The sequence below is a fragment of the Primulina huaijiensis genome, chromosome 15 (genome assembly GCF_012295235.1).
Source record: "Primulina huaijiensis isolate GDHJ02 chromosome 15, ASM1229523v2, whole genome shotgun sequence".
In the NCBI taxonomy this organism is placed as follows: domain Eukaryota; kingdom Viridiplantae; phylum Streptophyta; class Magnoliopsida; order Lamiales; family Gesneriaceae; genus Primulina; species Primulina huaijiensis.
Window position 1 is genome coordinate 2,446,245 of NC_133320.1, and position 21,501 is coordinate 2,467,745.

The following is a 21,501-nucleotide window of genomic DNA, read 5'->3' on the forward strand; positions in this document are numbered from 1 at the left end:
TCGAAACATGGCCTCAAAACCATATGGTTTATCATCATCAAATTTTTTTTTTTTTGGTTTAAAAAGTAGAGACATTTTTTGGTTTAAAAAGTAGAGTATGTTTCTTGTAAGACGGTCTCACGGATCTTTATTCGTGAGACGAGTCAATTTTTTTCATATTTACAATAAAAAGTAATGTTTTTTTGCATAAAAATAATATTTATTCATAGGTCACTTAAATAGAATATTTGTCTCACAAAATTGAAGTTATTGTGTAAAAAAAAATATGGGCATTGATCTTATCGCTTTCGGCCCGTCATTTTAGTATCACATATTCTCCTGGACTGCTATTGACTTGGATTTTATAAGACTCCATCCATATTCAATCTTTTACACTACCCGTTTAATTATTTTTTATTAGGAATGGGTCGAGGAAGATACGGGTATTCCAAAATTTAAACATGTCGAGTATCGAGTTCTAGTCGACACAACTCATGCCTGAACCAATTGTCATCCATAGTTGTACTTAAATTGGTTATTATGGAAAGAAGAAAACCCATCATATATATATGGAAAAAGGAATGAAATTATTTCCTCCAAAAACGAATTAACTAACCTAATGTACATGTCACGATATCGAGTGACGCCTAGTTTTAGTCGGTTTATTCCTACCTCTGGTACCTGGTAATAATCTACCGAGTTTCCTTGAAACCGAGCTTATGAACAAATATTTTTGCGACAAAGTAGGTTTATCGGTGGACGTGGTGTGGCTGGTCACCAAGGGGCTAACAGGTTTTGATAAAGATTTATTGCCTGAAGATTTTTCCAATTCATTTAACTTCATTTTCATGTTCAGGAGCTCGAGTTTCAAGTCGTGATTTTCCCTTTGTAGAGACGAGGTCTCGTCCCGCACCACAGGGTGAATGCCGAGGGACTTATGATTCAGTTTCCCTGAATGAAGAGAGGACTCATGATTAAGGCCACTATTCATGTCCATGACTTCCCTTAAACGTTGCTGCTCGTAGTAAAGTACTTGAATGATAGTTTGAACCGGTAGCCTATCGTTCTGAGCTGCGTGCGCACAAGCCTCGAGAGAGAGCTTCTGACAGTTCATGACACTGCAAAGTTTCTTTCTCTCCATATCACTTAAAGAAGGATGAGCCTGCATATGTATACATGAAATGAAACAGAAATATATTGCATAAACGGAAATATTTTTATGTATGACATAGAATATTGACTGAGCATCTGTGCTTAAAGTTGTAGCTGATGACAACTACGTTTTCAACTAAGATTCACTAGATGTCTTGGCCAAAAGAATAGGCCAATGAAAAGAAAATGTGCAAGTACAAACTTATGAAATGAAAATCTCACAAGAAAATAATAACTCGTTGTGAATTTGATTTTGACACGCAATAAAATTGAATATCTGAGTACGTATGCTGTCATATTGAAGGTTGTAACTAGCAGAAATGACAGCCTAAGCAGCACGTTTCGACTATGTCTCTATTTTTGCCTAGATCAGAAGAATCGATCAATGTGAAGAGAATTTACAAAGTACAAACCTTCAAATAAATGTCGATGCCTCTGTACATTCCATCTTCTGTTACTCTTGGCTGCTCAGGGATAAGTTCTGCAAAAACAACAAACTTAGTAACCGATAGATTACGATCAGAAGCAATTTCCGATAGATAATTCTCCAATAATCGTGTCACTCTCTCCATATCACTTGCTGAAGGGGAATTATAATCTTCAGCCTCGTTAAAATTATACCCTATTTTATTCATCTCCCTTTCACATTCAAAGAAATTTTTTGTGATTCTTAGCACGGCTTCAACATCGAACAGCGTATCACCGGTGCAGGAATAAGACGGGATCAAAAGATCATCTAGCGCGGCCTGTGCAAGATGCGAGGCCACTCTCCTCTCCAAATCAAGCTGACAAGCAGCTGTTGTCTCTAAGTATATCGAAGCTCGAAGAAGCATAGATAGAAAGCTGACTGAGATCAAGTTTTTCGCTCTTGGTAAGAGGCTAACTATTGTTTCTAACACGACCCTTTTCTCGTGTTCTTGTCTTGGTTCTATTTTCTTCCGACCCTTTCCAAATATCTCCTAAAACACGAAGAAAAATACATTAAATAGGCTATTCATATATGATCAGGAAATAAAAGTTTCTAGGGGTATGTCCTCACCAAACCTCTAAGAGATCTTTGTGCATATAGCATAACTATTTGAGCAAGATCGTGTTGATTAAATCCTCTTGCTATCAACGCAATGAGAACCCTTTGGAACATATCGATTCGTAGGACGGCCAAATCCTCACCCCACCAAGCGGCAGCGCGTTGTGAGCTATCATGACACATAATGATCGATATGGTGTCGATGCTTCTGCTCACCAACCGTACTTCCTCAGCGACGGGAAGAAGGTTTTCCGATGAATGTAAAATCGATACAGCCCCAGACACAGTCTTTAATTCGGCTTCATTTAAATACGACTCGGTTCGTTGGATCAAATTCCCTGTGCCGTAGTCCTCTGTCATTTCAAGAAACTCTGCTGCACATCTAAGCATGGCGATGTTCTCGGAGGTGATTTCAAAGCCCGTACCATAGCAGAACTTTACTGCAAGTTCAAATGCCTCCGCCCCACCCGGGACATCGGGGATTTCAATCATGGATTTTGCAGTATCAGTGGATTCTGAGAGTTTTCACTAGAGGAAACTGTGTGCATGTAGGAAAAAACATGAGAATTAAAAATTCAAGAATTCACCTTGCCTTTGAATATCAATCAAGAAACTATAATATATCATCATTGTTTCGGAAAATTTGGTTTGTCATTCCTATCATCATCGAGTATTATGAAACATTGACTTCGAATACTGTAAGAAATCACCTTTATTTTGAAAAATTAATTCAAGAAAACTAACATTCAACACCACGAATCAAGATTTCGATTTGGAAACATAAAAATATGTTACCTTGTGCAAAGAAAAGGAAGTTCCTCCTGCAGTAACCGTTACATCACTTGGAATTTCATGGGAGAAAACCCTGTTCAATACAAATAAAACTCTAAACAATTTCCCATTTTCATTCCCATTAAAACAAAATTCAAACAAAAAATACAAATACTTGGGAATATGATAAAATCCCAATACAGTAAGTAGCCAGAAAGACAAAAACGAAGAAACCAAACCATTGGCCAGTCCTCTTCATGGCACAAGAAAGAAGCTCTTTTTTCTTAGCAGACATGTTTGCAGCACAGGAAGGTGAACTCTGCTCGTTTTCAAGATCCATCATCTCAATCGGGAGTAGTATTTTTGTAAACCAGATCGAATGTCGAAATCTTTAATAAGTTGCTTGAAAGACGAATGGATTCTTGCGGGAAATTGCGATCTGATGAGTAATAAATGTCGATCCTTGTCTTTTTGCTGACAAACACAGAGTGGGCTGAAGAAAAGACTGAATCAGTGATTCTGAGATTGCACAATCATCGTTTCCCGGTCTTATGTTGGTTATTTTATCAGCCATTCAGCTTCACAAAGATCTTTTGTAGTACTCTTGAGAATTCCATTTAGAGTCACCCATTTTTACCTAGAACTGGGTGATATATGGTGATGAATTTTGTCCATCGAATCATAATCCTACCTAAATTTGATTTTTTTTTTAAAAAAAAAATCCTCCCTTTGTTAAAATATACATAGTTTTTTATAAAAATAATTTTGAGTTGATGTGAGATTTCTTAAAATTGAATCTCAAAACTGAGACATTTGTGTGAAATTATGCTAAAAGTTGGCAAATAATAGACTTTTCGAAAAACATACATGGTTGCGAACATGAGATCAAATTTTTTTTTAGTAAAAAGAATTTTGACCATAATCAAATACCCATATTTTATAAATTCCTCTGGTTATAAATTTGTTTGATTTATGATCTTCTATGATTTTTTGATCCGTGACCCTCGTAACATTCTTTGCACAAAAACTCTGCATACATTCAATTCCTGACTTCGTCAAAATAGAAATCGTATCTCAAGCTTTGAATAATGTGTTTTCAGGGAAATTTGGCGGTCAAACTTCATTTTTTTTAAAAAAAAAATCATTTCAAATGTTGAGTTATTTTTCTAAAAAAATGACCAAGTACCACACTGTTTTTATCCAATGAAGTCCAAATAAAATGACAAGGCTTTGAAAAATATTAACATTGGTCAAATTGATGGGACAATGTTTTTTTTTAATTATTTTAAATAAGGTTATATTTTGAAATTTAATTGTAGGAGGTTATCTACCAAATTTCCTCGAGTCTCAACATGAAACCTATGTTTAATTAACATTTTGGTGTATAAATTCCTCAATTTTTTAAACATTGTCCTACACTAAACAGTAAGAACTGTGTTTATTACATATCTTACTTAATTTTTAAGCAGTGTCTTATATGTATAGGATCATGTGTTGTTTCGCAATTAATAAGATGCTCGTAAATTTAAAAAATACAAGAATGTTGTTATATATAAAAGATATTATTTCCAGTTAACAATGGAAAATAGTTCGCTGCGAAAAAAAAAAAAATTTGTTCTGACGCAATTGATTTTAAACATAATTTTATTACTTTATTTTTACCGGAAGCATGTAAAATTTTTTCTGAAACCAAAAACAAAACTCGAGGATTAAATTTTAAAACAAGTAAAAACAATTAGGACAAATCTTGATTAAGGATGTTGGTGGAAGATAATGATAGCCTTTTTTATATAGACATAACACTAAATATTGTTGACATTACTTATAATTTTGCTGACGTGTCCAATGTCATGTCAGCTCTCCAAGAAAAAAAAAAAGAAGTAAAAATGAAAACGATGAGCAAATTATTGGATTAGAATCGAATTTTGACCATTTAGAAAAAAATGAATTTAGAAAATGAAACCTGTATTTTCTTACGTTTGAAATTATAACCGTACATGTAATATATATGTCCTTTCAATTTTCTAAGTTAATTTTGGAGGGAAGAAAAACATATCAATAATTCTACAAGATATATTTGAAATGTGAAACAGGCTGTGCCACTAAAGCCATGCCCCAGTCTTCGTCCAAATTCTTTATAATACGAATTTTGCAAAGGCACGTAGGGTCTACACTACCCATATCAAGCCTAATAAAGACGTAGTACTCCCTGTCCTATATATGGATGGTATACTTGGATTTTTAGAGAAAATATTTAAAATTTAAACGATTCTTTCCCTTTTATTCATACTTTTTTAAAAATATATATATGCATTATGTAAATTAAATATACAAATATCATATCATTATAATCAGGAACGGAGCCAAGGTGGAAAGTGAAAAAAATATTATTATTTTTAAGCTCTTAGTCAATAAAATTGAAAAATTGAGGGAGACGGTCGCACTCACCTGTCTCCATTGGCTCCGTCCCTGATAGTAGCTACATTTTTCTAGTGTAATGTCACTCCGCGATCCAAGTGAATCAAAGTAGAAGACAGTCCTAGTTGCTAGTTGCTTGTTGATTTTATTGAGGTGGCATGGACAGTGGAATTTATGGTCTCTTGCATTCATACTCAATAATGGTGTATCATATGTTAACATCCTATTCTATATATCTGTTTATGAGATATTACCCTGGATATGTTGGATGTCTTGAATCACGAGCAAAGCAACAACTTGAATATCGATCCAACTGCAGCAACAAAAAGATCAAGTCGAGGCAAGGAGGATCCTTTCTCCGCAAGACGAAATTGCCCGTATATAGTGCTATACGTCGCAGGCAATCGTCCCTAAGATACAACGACTTCACGTCGAGAGTTTGCAGCACTTCAAATCTCGAAATCAGCAAACAAAAATATGCAATCCCTTTCAAGTAATTTTCGAAATTTGATGCAACAATATGGGAAGACAAGTGCAGAGAAAATCAGCAGCTTTTGAATGTGGTTTGAGGTGATTATTTATAGGTGATCATTGGATGTGTAGAAGAGACATGCCTTTCCAGACCGGATACATTGAAGAGACACTATTCTAGTCAAGGGATACATTGGTTGGGCCAAAACCAGCCAAGAACAGATGCTTTGAAGCCAATGGACGCGCATGCTTTTCTGAAACAACGCAGCGCGCGCAGCCGCGCGACAACTCGCGCGCAAGGTACTGACACTGTGCTCTGCGCGCACGCGCGCACCTTGTTCTTCGTTGCGCACAGTAGGGCGCGCGCGCCCGCACGCGAAGCTGCGCGCAGCCGCGCCCTGTTCTGCTCTAAGGCTCCGAATCCAGTAATAAGTGCGCATCCGCGCGTAATGTGGCGCACCCGCGCGCCTTGCTCTGTTCAATGCATCATCTTGTGCGTGTTCCAGGCTGCATGTGCGTGTGCTTCTTTCTGACAATATTTTCCAAATAAATTTGATCAAAAAAGATTAATACTTGTCAAAGACCGCACCGCACCGGGCCGGGCCGAGCCGAGCGCGCGCGCGCGCGTGTGTTCACCAAGACACATCCTATTAGCGTCTTCCCCCTTCTAAAAACTTCTGGTACCCCTTGGGGCCCAAACCCCTATTCAAACTTGGAATTTATAAGGAAGACTTGCTTTGGCTATTTTCTCAATGTGGGACAACTCCCACTCCCTTTCCTATTCAACAACTCCCACTCCCTTTCCTATTCAACAACTCTTCATTATTCATTTATCCAACAAAAAGAACAGAGACTGAGCGGTCAAATTGATTCACTGTGAGTCTCAGTATGTTGCCGTGCTGATATTGTTTTCATTTTCCTGAGTTGGTGGTTTTTACGGGCACCTGACATCGAAACCATGCTTTATTAAGTTGCTCTTGTTTGATATGGCTATATGCATTGAATTCGATTCTGTTACTGGAAATGTATCTCCGTTTCAACNAATTAACCTCACCACATGTTGCAGGTCTTTTCTACTTGGATTTTGTAGGAATGAGCATTTATTTATTCCAAGTACTCAAACTGATATTTATAACTTAGTTGTCCCATTGAACCAAGGTCATGGGATCTCCACTTCACAAGGTTGGGTTACCGCTATAAATATTCTATGTTGTGGATTTTAAGTCCATTCCTCTTAACAGTTTGTACATTTGATCTCTATTTATTCCTTTTGTAAACGGATCCGCCAGGTTTTCCTTTGATTTCACATATTCAACAGAGATAACCCCATTAGAGATCAATTGTCTTATGGTATTATGTCTCCGTCGAATGTGACGAGACTTACCATTGTACAAACTGCTTTGTGCTCTTCCTATTGCCGATTGACTATCGCAATGAATGTTAATGGAAGGCACTGGCTTATTCCAACAAGGAATATCTTCTAGGAAGTTTCTTAGCCATTCGGCTTCTTCCCCAGCTTTGTCTAATGCAATGAATTCGAATTCCATAGTGGATCGAGCTATACATGTTTGCTTAGACGATTTCCATGACACCGCTCCTCCACCTATTGTGAATACATATCCACTAGTGGACTTGGAGTCTTTTGTGTCAGATATCCAATTAGCATCACAGTATCCTTATAAAACTGCAGGATATTTTGAATATATCAAACCATAGTTCAATGTATATTTCAAATATCCAAGCACTCTTGTTAAGGCTTTCCAATGATACTTATTTGGATTACTTGTGAACCTACTTAACTTGTTAACTGAATATGCAAGGTCTGGACGAGTACAGTTAGTCAAGTACATTAGACTACCTATTATCTTTGCATATTCCAGTTGTGAGACGGGTTCTCCTCTATTCTTTGCTAAATGAACACCTAAATCTATAGGTGTTCTAGCAGGAAGACTGTTTAAGGTACTGAATCTTTCAAGCACCTTTTCAACATAGTGAGTTTGTGATAAAACTATTCCTTCAGGCATTCTAGAGATTTTAATCCCTAATATGATATCACACAACCCCAAGTCTTTCATATCAAAAGACCTTTTCAACATATTCTTGGCATTTATAATCAACTCATGATTACTTCCCATAATCAACATGTCGTATACATAAAGGCATACAATGACATAAGCATTTGCACTACCTTTAATATAAACGCATTTATCACATTCGTTGATTTTGAAACCATTTGACTTCATTGTAGTGTCAAATTTTTCATGCCATTGCTTAGGTGCTTGTTTGAGTCCGTATAATGACTTGACAAGTTTACACACCTTCTTTTCTTGTCCAGGAACGACAAACCCCTCGGGTTGTTCCATGTATATTTCCTCTTCCAATTCTCCATTCAAGAAGGCTGTCTTTACATCCATTTGGTGAATCTCTAGGTTATGCAATGCAGCAATAGCTATGAGAACACGAATGGATGTAATCCTAGTGACTGGAGAGTATGTGTCAAAGAAGTCATATCCTTCTTTTTGTTTAAACCCTTTAGCCACCAATCGGGCTTTGTATTTATCTATAGATCCATCTTCTTTGTATTTCCTTTTAAGGATCCACTTGCATCCTAAAGGCTTACAACCCGGAGGGAGATCACTCAATTCCCACGTATGATTATGCATGATGGATTCTATTTCATCATTTATAGCTTCTTTCCAGAAAGGAGCTTCGGGATTGGATAGAGCTTCTTGAATAGTTCTAGGTTCATCATCTAACATATAAGTCATAAAGTCAGGACCAAAGGACTTTTCAACTCTTGCTCTCTTCCCACGTCTTGGTTCTTCATTGACTTCTTTAGAATCAATACTAGATTCATAAGACCGTTTATTGGAACCTTCTTTTCTTTCCTTACAAGGAAAATTGTTTTCAAAGAATATTGCATTCCTTGATTCCATAATCGTTCCTTCATTAATATCAGGAATCGTTGACTTATGCACCAAGAACCTATATGCACTACTATTATATGCATATCCAATAAAAGTGCAGTCAACAGTTTTGGGTCCAATTTTAACTTGTTTTGGCTTGGGTATTTCTACTTTAGCCAAACACCCCCACACTTTTAGGTATTTATAGGATGGTTTGCGACCCTTCCATAACTCATATGGAGTTTCATCTTTCCCTTTGTGTGGTATTTTATTAAGAATGTGGTTTGCAGATAGTATTGCTTCCCCCCACAAGTTTTGAGGTAAGCCAGAATTTATCAACAACGCATTCATCATCTCCTTAAGAGTACGGTTTTTACGTTCTGCAACTCCATTTGATTGAGGTGAATATGATGCTGTAGTTTGATGAATTATGCCATTGTTAGTGCAAAATTCTTCAAATTGAGCGACATATTCTCCACCTCTATCACTTCGAATCATTTTGATTTTTGTACTCAATTGATTCTCAACCTCATTCTTATAATTTTTGAAAGCTTCTATAGCTTCATCTTTACTTTTCAATAAGTAGACATAACAGAACCTTGTGCAATATCAATGAATGTTATGAAGTACTTATTCCCACCTCGAGTTTGCACAAACTTTAAATCACATACGTCAGTGTGAATTAATTCAAGTGGATTAGTACTTCTTGTCACAGAATGGAATGGAGCTTTGGCCATCTTTGCTTCAACACAAATCTCATATTTATCTTGTGGGTTTCTTTTAAATGCAGGTATTACATTTAAATTTGCAAGTCTTTGTAATGTGTTGAAGTTAACATGTCCTAATCTTTCATGCCACAAATTAGAACTTTCAAACAAGTAAACAGAATCATTCACTTTATTCTTCGCCTCATGGCGGTAAACATTCATTACATTCAGTTTAAAGAGACCACTATCTTGGTACCCTTTTCCTACAAATACACCAGCCTTAGTTAGGACAAACTTGTCCGATTCAAACACAAGTTTAAAACCAGCCTTACTCAACAAAGATCCAGAAACTAAGTTCTTTCGAATGTCTGGCACATGCAGCACATTCAACAATGTTATCTCTTTGCCGGAAGTCATCTTCAACACCACTTTGCCAATTCCTACGACCTCAGACGTCGTAGAGTTTCCCATAAACAATTTCCTATCACTTACAGTAGTGTAGGATGAGAACATTTCCTTTTCAGCACATATGTGGCTAGTGGATCCGGTATCTACCCACCATTCCCTTGGATTATCCACCAAGTTGGTTTCAAACACAACTGCGGATAGATCAAGTTGTGATAGGTCTATGGGTACATGCCTTTCTTCAATGACATTGGCTTGCCTTTGATTCTGATTTTTGTTGACTTTCCTTGGAAGACGACAGTCCTTGGCCATATGATTTGGTTTGCCACAGTTGTAGCAAGTTCCTTTGAACTTTTTGGCATGCCCTCGTTTCTCATTTTGAGGGCGCTTTCTCTTGTGACTAGTGCTAGATTCTGTCATGTTTGCCTCGGCCTCGGCCTCCATTGTTTTCTTGTGTGTTCTGGCTTCAGAAGATCGGCTATCTTCCTCAATACGAAGCCTCACAATCAGATCTTCAAGTTTCAACTCCTTGCGCTTGTGCTTAAGGTAGTTTTTGAAGTCTTTCCACATTGGTGGCAATTTCTCAATGATAGCCGCCACTTGGAATGGTTCATTGATATCCATCCCTTCTGCCAATAAGTCATGAATAATTATTTGAATTTCTTGTACCTGGCTTATTACAGATTTGGCGTCCACCATTTTGAACTCAAGGAATTTGCCAACTACGAACTTCTTGACTCCTGCATCTTCTGTCTTATATTTTTTCTCCAATGAGTCCGACAATTCTTTGGCTGTCTTGACAGAGCAGTAGACACTGTAAAGCGAGTCATCTAGTCCGTTTAGAATGTAGTTGCGGCATAGAAAATCACTGTGGTTCCATGCATCCACAGTAGATCTTCGTTGGGAGTCATTATCGTCCGCAGCAATGACTGGGGAGTCCTCTTTAAGGAATCGAGATAGGCTCAGTGTTGTGAGGTAAAAGAGCATTTTCTGCTGCCACCGTTTGAAGTCGGCACCAGAATTTTGGAGGCTTTTCTCCATGAGCAGGGGCGGCAGGGCCAGTGGGCACGGGAGTGAACGATGTAGTCGACATATCCAGAATAACAATGATAAATAATCAAAAAAAAAATTTCGTCTTGCGATTGTTTATGAGATATTACCCTGGATATGTTGGATGTCTTGAATCACGAGCAAAGCAACAACTTGAATATCGATCCAACTGCAGCAACAAAAAGATCAAGTCGAGGCAAGGAGGATCCTTTCTCCGCAAGACGAAATTGCCCGTATATAGTGCTATACGTCGCAGGCAATCGTCCCTAAGATACAACGACTTCACGTCGAGAGTTTGCAGCACTTCAAATCTCGAAATCAGCAAACAAAAATATGCAATCCCTTTCAAGTAATTTTCGAAATTTGATGCAACAATATGGGAAGACAAGTGCAGAGAAAATCAGCAGCTTTTGAATGTGGTTTGAGGTGATTATTTATAGGTGATCATTGGATGTGTAGAAGAGACATGCCTTTCCAGACCGGATACATTGAAGAGACACTNCCCCAAACCCCTATTCAAACTTGGAGTTTATAAGGAAGACTTCCTTTGGCTATTTTCTCAATGTGGAACAACTCCCACTCCCTTTCCTATTCAACAACTCTTCATTATTCATTTATCCAACAATATCACTATACTATATTGTTCCAGATAGGATCATCCCTACTAGGATCCAAATTTTATTTGACACATTTTTAAAAAATATTTTAGAACTTTATTCTAATGTATACATATGGGGTACATGACTGTAGTTTCATATCAGATTCTGTGGTCGAAACTTTCAGTCTCCTTGGTAAAGGGCCCCCTACCTCTTGTTGATTGATCATCCATTATTTGGAAATAATTTAGGTGGTTGGTTATCTTGATCCTACCACCAGCGGTGTTCATATAGATGTCAACGCCCTACGGTGGGTGCATTATAATATCAATACTATATGTGTGTATGTGTGTGTGTGTTATGTACATCACAGCACAAGAAAACCTGTGACCTTCTAATTCAACACATTTCAATGAAAACAGCAAGACTTATCATAGGCAAATAATAATGCCGTGGACCAGTGACCCTTTATCCTCTACATATATATAATACCTATATGTGTATGACTTACTGTATGTGAAAGGGAATTCAACACCTAACGCAAATGAATGGTTGTCATCCAATGGTGAACTTTTAAATTTAAGACTTTGAGTAAAATCCCGCTCTTAACATATGTAGTTGACATAAATTAGACATAAAGATTCTGCAAGTTTTACTCCAACTCCGGCTGTGACAAATACAGTCCCAGCTAAAACAACCCGAACACAGAAAACATCGGTTTTTTGATTATTTTTTATTGGTTTTTTTTTTACCCTAATTCCGTTCCTTGTAAATGAAACTAATATGTTATATGTTTTAAAAGCTTTCTGTAATTTGAAATATTTCGAGCACTGGATTATGAAATCAAGTTGTAGGAAGATATCTTGAACTTTGTTTCTGACCCTGACGAGGTGGTGTGATAACCACTGCTTTGTCACAAGCATGCTAATCAACTGCGTCAAGTACTTAACTAGACATGAGAATCAATACAGAAGAAAACTTTTAAATATATATGGTCACTTTGATATATCAAACCTTTAAAAATGACTCTATTAAATTTAAATACCCCAAGTTTTGACAATAACAAAAGCATCACTGAGTTGTTTCAGAGTCCGGCTGCTAATTTTATTTATTTACAGGATTCTAGGCGTTGGACAAGTCAAATCACTCATATTCTATCAGAAGCTCAAGATGTAGATTTTATAAGAAGATCATCTCTTGAATATGTTTTTAACCAGACCTCTTTATCTAAGAAATGTTCAGAGTCAGACGTTTCAACTCTAATCACGCTCCAACCGATCAGACATCAGCAGATCAAGATGGATACAACAACTCAAGTTGTTCAATGCTATCAAAATAAAGTGTCGAGGATAGTATCTTGTCAACTCTCGATCAACAGGAATGTTTCCTAAAATATCAAAAGTCAATCAACTTTTCAGCAACTAAAAGTATCAAACTCGTGAAAAGCAAATAAGCATTAAATGAGCATTTAATATAGTATATGATAAATAGAGATTTACAATACCAATATATCGAGAGATGGTATAGATGATCGTCGACAAAATTTTCCTACTTAGTGCACACCAATTTTGTTCTTTTTTAAAAACTAACTCCAATACATTCATTTTTAATTTATTTATACATCATTTTAAATGTAGAAATTCATACCTAAACAAAATGTTTGGGAATTTCACTTTATGAAAAATCATCACTAAATCGATTATTTGAAGAATATAATTATATTATTCACGAGCAATGTTAAATTTCTAACTAATAAATTGAACCGCACAGTTTTCGAAGCCATATGGTCAAAGCTGAATTAAATTCAATGTAAAGAAGTGTTATTAATGAAATGAGTAGATAAATGTATGGGACTCATAAATACCTAAAATCTATTTAAATGGCCGAAAGCACGATTTTGCATTAAATCGAGCTAAACTAAATATATATCATAATTTTTTATATAAAAAAATTTTATAGCAAATCTCATATGAGACGGTCTAACGACGGATCGACCTAATCTATATTTGTAATAAAAAATAATATTTTTCATCTGTCAGATCGAGTTGAAGATTTATATTACAAAATTAACCTATTATATGATATCATATGAGTTTTTGTGAAAAAATTATTGGTAAAAAATTAACATATCAAGATACATAATAATTAATATTCAAATTCTAGGATTGTATTCCTCACTTAGAAGATTGTTAACGACATCTTTCGCAACAAAAAAAATTTCTTCCTTTTGGATTAAAATTTTAAATATATATCATAAATTATTCTTTAAATTTTTTTAATCCAATTTTAATTTAAAAAAACAGTTTTAATTTATATTTAATTTTTTTTGGACTACATATAGAAACCCATAAAATTAATGGAAGATAAGCCATTTCTAATTGACTCCAGTAATTAAATTTCTATAAAAAGCTTAAACGTTCTGTGTGAATTGTTTAAATATAAAACTTAATATTAAATTAATAGAAGATTAGGTTGTGCTTGGGTTAATTTATCAGAGATTACGTATTTCAAATTCTCTCATTATCAAGTTATGCAATTTCAATAATAATTGTGATTAATTTTAAATACATCCAAAGTGAGTGTTATTTGAAACTCATTCGTACAATCTTTCTCCAAATCAAATTCATCAATATAATCACAACTTTACGAGGGAAAAAATCATAATTAAGCAATCATATGTGAACTGAAGGTTGCAAATAAGAAGTGAAAAATTAAAATTGGAAGTTGGGCTCAAGCCCATAATACCGTATCCAGTTTCGCCCATGGTTCTTTGGATTCTCTAAGGTGAAAACTAAAAGATCCATGTCACTTTTATTCGGAGCAAGGTAGTGCGAGTAGGCCCATTAAGGTATACATACATACATACCAAGTTGTTTGGGCCTCATTGTGGGTACGATCCGGTTTGGGTCCAACCCGACCCTAGTTACTCAAACTCGACGGACCCGGATCCTATAATATATCATTCTCTGCACAAGTCACAACGCTTGACATTAGAAAACCAAATGCGTTTTTTCGAATGGCATTCGTCACGCTTTAGATTCGGGAGCTAGCGATTTCACTGACACTGACCCGTTGGTGAGCCTCTCGCCAAAAACCAGTTTCACCTTATCCCCACCACCTCCGCCAATCTGTGTTGCAAAACCCTGCAAAAACCTCCTTCAATGCCTGCCGTAATCGAGACAATTTCACTGTAAACCCCTACTTTTCAATCTTAGTACCAATTCCTACCAAAAGATTCTGTAATTTAATCTTCTCAATGGAGCTATCTTCGTCTTTCAAACTCCAATCCGCACCAGACTTATCCTTTTCCTCTTCTTTATCGTCCTTCCCTTTTCAAACCCTCCTCAAATACCCTAAAATCCAATCAAATTTCCATATTTTGGCAGTAGCAGTGGACCCAAAAGAGCTGCCTCAGAACAGCCCTAAGAGACTCTTGAAAGAGCTGGCAGAGCGCAAGAAAATAGTGTCCCCCAAGAAGAGGCCACCCCCCAGAAGATTCATCCTCAAGCCCCCGCTTGATGATGCGAGATTGGCCGAAAGATTCCTCAATAGCCCACAGTTGTCGCTGAAAGCTTTCCCTTTATTGAGTTCTTGCATGCCCTCTATGCGGTTAAACAATGCGGACAGAACCTGGATGGATGAATATTTGCTGGAGGTGAAGCAAGCTTTAGGATACCCATTGGAGAATTCCGAGAATTATGGAGATGATAACCCGGCTAAGCAGTTAGATACATTGTTGTATTTGGCATTTCAGCACCCCCATTGCGACAGGACTAATGCGCGGCATGTGAGATCGGGGCATTCACGGTTGGGCTTCTTGGGGGAGCATGTATTGGAGTTGGCCTTGTGTGAGTTTTTCTTGCAGAGATATCCAAGGGAATCCCCGGGGCCAATGAGGGAGAGGGTCTATGCTCTGATTGGGAAAAGGTTTTTGCCTAAGTGGATCAAAGCTGCTAGCTTGCAGAATTTGATTTTTCCTTATGATGATATGGATAGGTTGATTCGAAAAGATAGAGAACCTCCGGTCAAGTATGTTACTTCTTTTCTTTTTTTTTTCAAGTTTGCTTACTTATTTACTCAATGGGACTTAATTGTATACATTTTGATTACTAATCTAGATTCCTTTATCGGATGTGCTTTGAGATATATTATCTCAAGGCTGTGCTTGATGGAAGATGAGAGAGATTACATTTCAGTCAAGGTTATTCAAATTAATTTGATTGGAACGTAGTCTTTAAAAGCTCACAAGATGTGCGACTAGGCTCAATGAGACTAGGTGCACCTTGACAGGAGCCCTGGCTAAGCCCTTCAATGAAGCCCTCACCGGAGCCCTGAATTTGGTGTGCTTTAAAGGCTCGAGGCACTTTTTCGTGTATTTAAATTTAGGGATAATAAATTCAGGGTGTGTTGAGTAGGGATGATAAATTTAAGTTGAGACGCGAGATAATAGTCATTCATTTTCACTCATTAACAAATGAGTGTTTATGTTAGTGTCAGTCAATTGTTTGTTACGTATATATTTGGTTATAATAAGAAAATTTCTCCAAATATTTAGATCATTTCATTCTATCTCATAGTGCGGCTCATTTTAATGAGATCCAATTCTTACCTTGCACTTTTTACCTTATGCTCTAGGCATTTTTTACACCTTAGGGCTTCTTGTGCTTCTAATAAATATAGACCAACAAAATATAAGAGATACTGCAATTGTCTGTTATATGCTTCAACTACACGAATATGTCATTACATATGTGGATTGTGACAATTCTAAGTTGTGGAGTCATTTATGCTGTGTTTCATCAGTTATGCTAAAGTTAGTCTTTGAGTTAGATGATTGATAACATTTTGAATTCATATACATGATGCTGGCAGAGCTTGCCAAGTAATCAAATATGCATACATTACAAAAAACAATCTGAACTCTCAATCCTTAAGGAAAATTTAATGATATCAAACGTGAACCAACGTATTTGGCTGTGTAATTCCTTGCCCACGATCTTTGTCATTTATCAAATTGGCTTATTATGATTTACTTTCATTGTATATGCTGGCGGCAGATCTGTATTCTGGGCCTTGTTTGGTGCAATATATCTGTGCTATGGCATGCCAGAAGTGTATAGAGTTCTTTTTGAGGTGTTTGGAATGGATCTTGAGGCTGAAGATTGCCAGCCTAAACTGAGGAGACAGCTTGAGGATGTAGATCATGTATCTGTTGAATTCGAAAGTCAAAAGCTGAGTTGGCAAGATGTAGCTGCTTATAAGGCTAGCATTATTAGTTCCTTACCATCTCTATTCTTTTTCTTTGAATTAATCTACTGTTAAAAAACTATGACCTTTTATTTCTGACATTCTTGTTTAAAAAATGGGTTTCTATTATTCCATTTATTAAGAAGATGGATTGTCAACTCATTGGTGTATTAATGTTTGACAGCCCCCAGAAGACACCCTTTTTACTCACCCAAGGCTTTTCAGGGCGTGTGTTCCACCAGGAATGCATCGATTCCGAGGCAACATTTGGGATTATGATTGTAGACCTCAAGTCATGCGAAAACTAGGGTACCCGTTAGTGAGGACTGATAGGATTCGTGAGATAACGGATGCCAGGAATATTGAACTTGGACTTGGATTACAGGTAATCCTTTCAGCTTGATCTGGAACACACGTGTTGGTTGGTTCCGATACTTTACGAAGATGATGCTCTAGGCATAAACTGAAAATTTTATGGGGCTGGCAAAAAAATACAAAATGGAACTCTATGTACAACACTCTCAAAACTTTGAAAAATGTGAGTGACTTTTCAGTTGAGTATAAAGTCGAAAATGATAAATATCGCTGTTGCAGCTCCTGAGAACTCTATGTGTGTATCTATCAACCCTGAAATTCTTTTTGTCCTTGCATCTAAATGAATAACATAATATAGCTATTATATATCTTTTCATGATATTAGGTAATAGTGTGTTACATTGTTGCCTTGTTATGCTCAAATTAAGGTCGAGCATCAATTTTTTCCAGGAATTTTACGGTTTCTGATAAATATTGCCTATATTGAAATACAGCTTTGTTTCCTTCACCCGTCCAAGTACAAGTTCGAACACCCACGCTTTTGCTTCGAACGACTGGAATACCTTGGTCAAAAAATCCAGGTATGTACTCTGTAAATTTATAGTGTTAATTTACTAGCTTTGTGTGTAACTTTGTAATACTCCTGTTCCATGTCGGTTTCTGGGAAGAGTTTGCTATGATTTATCTAGTTCTGCCAACTCAAATTAATCATTGAGTGAGAGAGGATGTGTACAAGTAGCTACTATAAAAAATCATCATGTACAATCTTGTTTGTGCTGGCCCGTGATCACAGGGCGTAAATATCTTGAACTTAAATCTTCTCCAAACTTTCACTGCATAATTGGCACAAACGCAACCCAATTTCCCAACTGTGTGCAGGACCTTGTGATGGCCGAAAGGCTGCTCATGAAGCATATAGATGCCCCAGGAAGATGGTTACAAGAAAAACATCGTCGCATTTTAATGAACAAATTTTGCGGAAGATACTTGAGGGAGAAATATCTCCACCCTTTCGTAATTTACAGTGAAGAAGTCCAAGACGCATACGAACACAACCGAAGGCTTAGAAATCCGGCTTCAACTTCAGTTCAACAAGCCCTTCATGGGCTCGCTTACGCTGTATATGGAAAGCCAGAAGTTAGACGTCTCATGTTCGAAGTTTTCGATTTTGAGCAGATTCAACCTAAGGCTGTATCATGAAAAACGAAAAAAAAAGTTTGTGCTTTATCTTGAACGAATGGGCTCATCTTTATTCAATTAAATGGCTCCTGAAAGATTTATGTTCATTTTCTTTGTTTTTGGCTGAACAAATTGCACAGGAAAAAGGCATAAAACTGCTCACGCTCGATTAAATTCATATAAACTTTTTTATGGAGTTCATGTATCATGCGTAAGTAGTGTAACTCTCCCGCTACTGCGTGATTAACTACTAAAAGAAAATGGGCCCTATTCGGGGTGTATACTCCAACCAGCTACAAATATATGTCAGGTAAACATTAATGGTATGGCTAAAGTCTGGTCCTCTATTAAATGTAAATGTCTCTTTTTTCCAATTAAAACTTGGATACATTCATTTATAATTAAAAAATAAATAAAAATTGATACGTTAATAATGGCGATGCAAACACAGATTTTATTAGATTAAATACAATGAATAATATTACCTTCAATTATTACCAGATTGCATACTTGTACTATTTCAAAGAAATAAGAAAACATTAATTGTGTGTCATGTGCATGTACTTTATGTCAAGGATATAAATATAATACATATGATGTAATTAACTTTTAATTTTTGTTATTTTGGAAACATAATTTTTTTTAAATAATAAAAAAAAAATTTCAAAGAAAAAATACACTAATTATGAAAAAAATAATTATCTAAAAAAAACCAAATAATGTGACTAAAATGAGAGGAACAATCGGATAAGACTTTCCATAAACGCAGGCTTCGATGTCCTTTACTTAATAAATAATGAATAATTTCGGTACTAAACAGAGACAGAAACCTGGGTTGATTATCGGATAATATACATACAAAAATTAATTAGCGGACCCTTTGTCCCCTGCTTAAAGTGCATCACGTGATCCCTAACCTTTGTCTTCAAAGTTTCAACATTATTAACTTTTGTCCACTTTATAGTTTGTATTTAAATTTATTTTTTTTTAAATATCTTATTCTATTTTTCACCGCCATTATTATAAAAACAAAAAATGATATATAATATGGTCATCCTTGTTATATTTTTTCCATTAGCAAACAAATCGATGCGCGATTAGCGTAAATACCTTTCATTATATGACTACCATAATAAAATTATAGCATGAAATGCTACCACTAATTAGGATGGCCTCGACGAGCTCGGTTTTACCGAGCTAGAGTGCGTTAGACTCAGTGGCGGAGCCACACTCCTTGTCACCCGGGCTTAGCCCGGGTGATCCTAATTTTTTTTAAAAAAATTTATATGTAAACTTTTGTATAATTTTTGATAAATTTGATATTAGTACGGGTATATCAATTTAAAATATTAAAGAATTTTATTAAATATGGTTATGTGTATAATTAGTCTAAAATTCTAGTTTGAGTAAAATCGTATTTTTGACTTCGTCACTAGTTAGACTCAACTAGCTCGAACACGCATCCAAAATTTTCTCCATAGTAAAATTATACACATAACCATATTTAATCCATCGAGCATCTCAAAATCCATCACATTAAAGTAGTCCACATAACTTCTCCATTTCCCCATAAATAAAGATTTTAAATACCCTCACGCTTCTTCCATTGAATGTAAACTATTTTTTCACTTCTGCAAACGAACGCCATTAATAAAAAGCATCGTTCGTAATAATAAGTATGAGGAAAATTGGGTTTTTTTATGGTTGGAAGTTACAAGTTGAAAGGTATTCCACATCTAGTCTCCACCCACCACCCACTCCATGGATAATAAATTTCAATTACTTACAGCAATGGAAATTTTTTTCGATGATGTTATATTCTTTATCGGTCTCACCAAATGTATTTTAATTCAAGAAAGAATCGTCCGAATGGTCTTTTAAATCGACTTATTTTGAATTTCACTTCTTCAAATAGTTAAAACTGAGCTTATATCATATAAGTTTCTGTAATGACATTGGTCTCGTCTATCTATATTTGTTATAACATATGATTATTTTGAGATTTATAAATATAAAAAATCATTAAAAAATTTAAAATTAATTTTATTTATTTATACCTCTATCCGCGTGGGCCTACATCTCATAATTTTCATCAGATTTTATTACTCATGCGACATGTTTTCCAAAGCTTTGAACTGAGTCAGAATTTGTTCTAATATAATGTCATATATATGCATGGTTAATTTAATTATTAAAAAATAATTTATTTTCCATTGTATCATATGCATGTCACCTTCATGAAGCATTTGCTATTTGAATTATATTACATGAAATATGTATGATAACTCAAATTTATTTGATGAGGTTAGGTTGGATTCCAACTTGTAAACACAGAGAAATTTGGTTAGACGTAATTCAAATCTTCGAAATCGTGAAACAGTTCAAACGTCATATATATTTTAATCGTTCCAAATTAATTATTTCTCCCTGTTATTACACGTTTGCAATCCAGAAAAATAAAACATATAATCAAACAGATGCTGTTTTATTGAGAGATATAAGACAAACAAAGTTTGTGGTAATCTGATAGATATAATATAAGACATTATAGCATATTTTTATATACGAAAAAAGATTAATAATCCAAAAAGGAGGTAGCCCGTGACCAAGCAAACGTGATGTTGAAGATACGATTTATGTTCCCAATTAGCGGCTGCAGTGAATTGCAGTGCGGTTCGTGAATTGCGCCACTCAATGGACCAACGGGTTCATTGAAGGTTTCTTGTATTCCTTTATGATAAAATAGAATAATTTGTTGAGATTAAAGCCTGACTACACGTGATCAAAAGGTGATTAATTCGAATATATTCCATTTCCACACGACCATATTTATTTTATTCTTTTTTTTGTTATAGTTTAATAATTGGAAGAATTTAAATTCAGGTTATAGTGATGATTGGTTTAATTTTTTATTTAATTTTTTTTATAAACTTAAGGGTGTTAAAAACAGTGGTTGTTTGAAGATTTGTTAACAAAGGAAAAGTTGTAGTAATATATATATTTCATGTCTATATAATCTTATGATACAATTATTAAGATATTGTGTGGTACATTATGAAATTCAATATCATTATATCATCTCATGTTTGGTTGAGTTTTGCAATAAATAAATTAAAATAAATCTTTATTTTTCAATTTATCGTCTTATTATAAGAATGAACCAGTGAGTTGATTTTCACTCTTGGACACTATGATGAATTTATTATATTATCCATGCAAACACCGAGATCGATAACCAAATAGCTCCTTTTTTCCAAACTGTAGATTTGATAAAAAAA

The 21,501-nt window shown here is 35.5% G+C and overlaps 2 protein-coding genes across 2 annotated transcripts; one reads left to right on the top strand and one right to left on the bottom strand.

Annotated features, from left to right (window-relative positions):
• Positions 1-567: 567 nt before the first annotated feature.
• Positions 568-3,023, bottom strand: LOC140958211 (BTB/POZ domain-containing protein SR1IP1-like). The gene is made up of 4 exons (XM_073415585.1): positions 2,954-3,023; positions 2,171-2,696; positions 1,545-2,090; positions 568-1,141 (listed from the first exon to the last, which is right to left on the bottom strand). The coding sequence occupies exons 2-4, from the start codon at positions 2,648-2,650 to the stop codon at positions 608-610; spliced, it is 1,560 nt and encodes a 519-aa protein (XP_073271686.1). The 5' UTR covers positions 2,651-2,696; positions 2,954-3,023; the 3' UTR covers positions 568-607.
• Positions 3,024-14,501: 11,478 nt separating this feature from the next.
• Positions 14,502-18,330, top strand: LOC140960056 (ribonuclease III domain-containing protein RNC1, chloroplastic). The gene is made up of 5 exons (XM_073418173.1): positions 14,502-15,511; positions 16,540-16,744; positions 16,914-17,114; positions 17,539-17,625; positions 17,924-18,330. The coding sequence occupies exons 1-5, from the start codon at positions 14,739-14,741 to the stop codon at positions 18,242-18,244; spliced, it is 1,587 nt and encodes a 528-aa protein (XP_073274274.1). The 5' UTR covers positions 14,502-14,738; the 3' UTR covers positions 18,245-18,330.
• Positions 18,331-21,501: the final 3,171 nt, after the last annotated feature.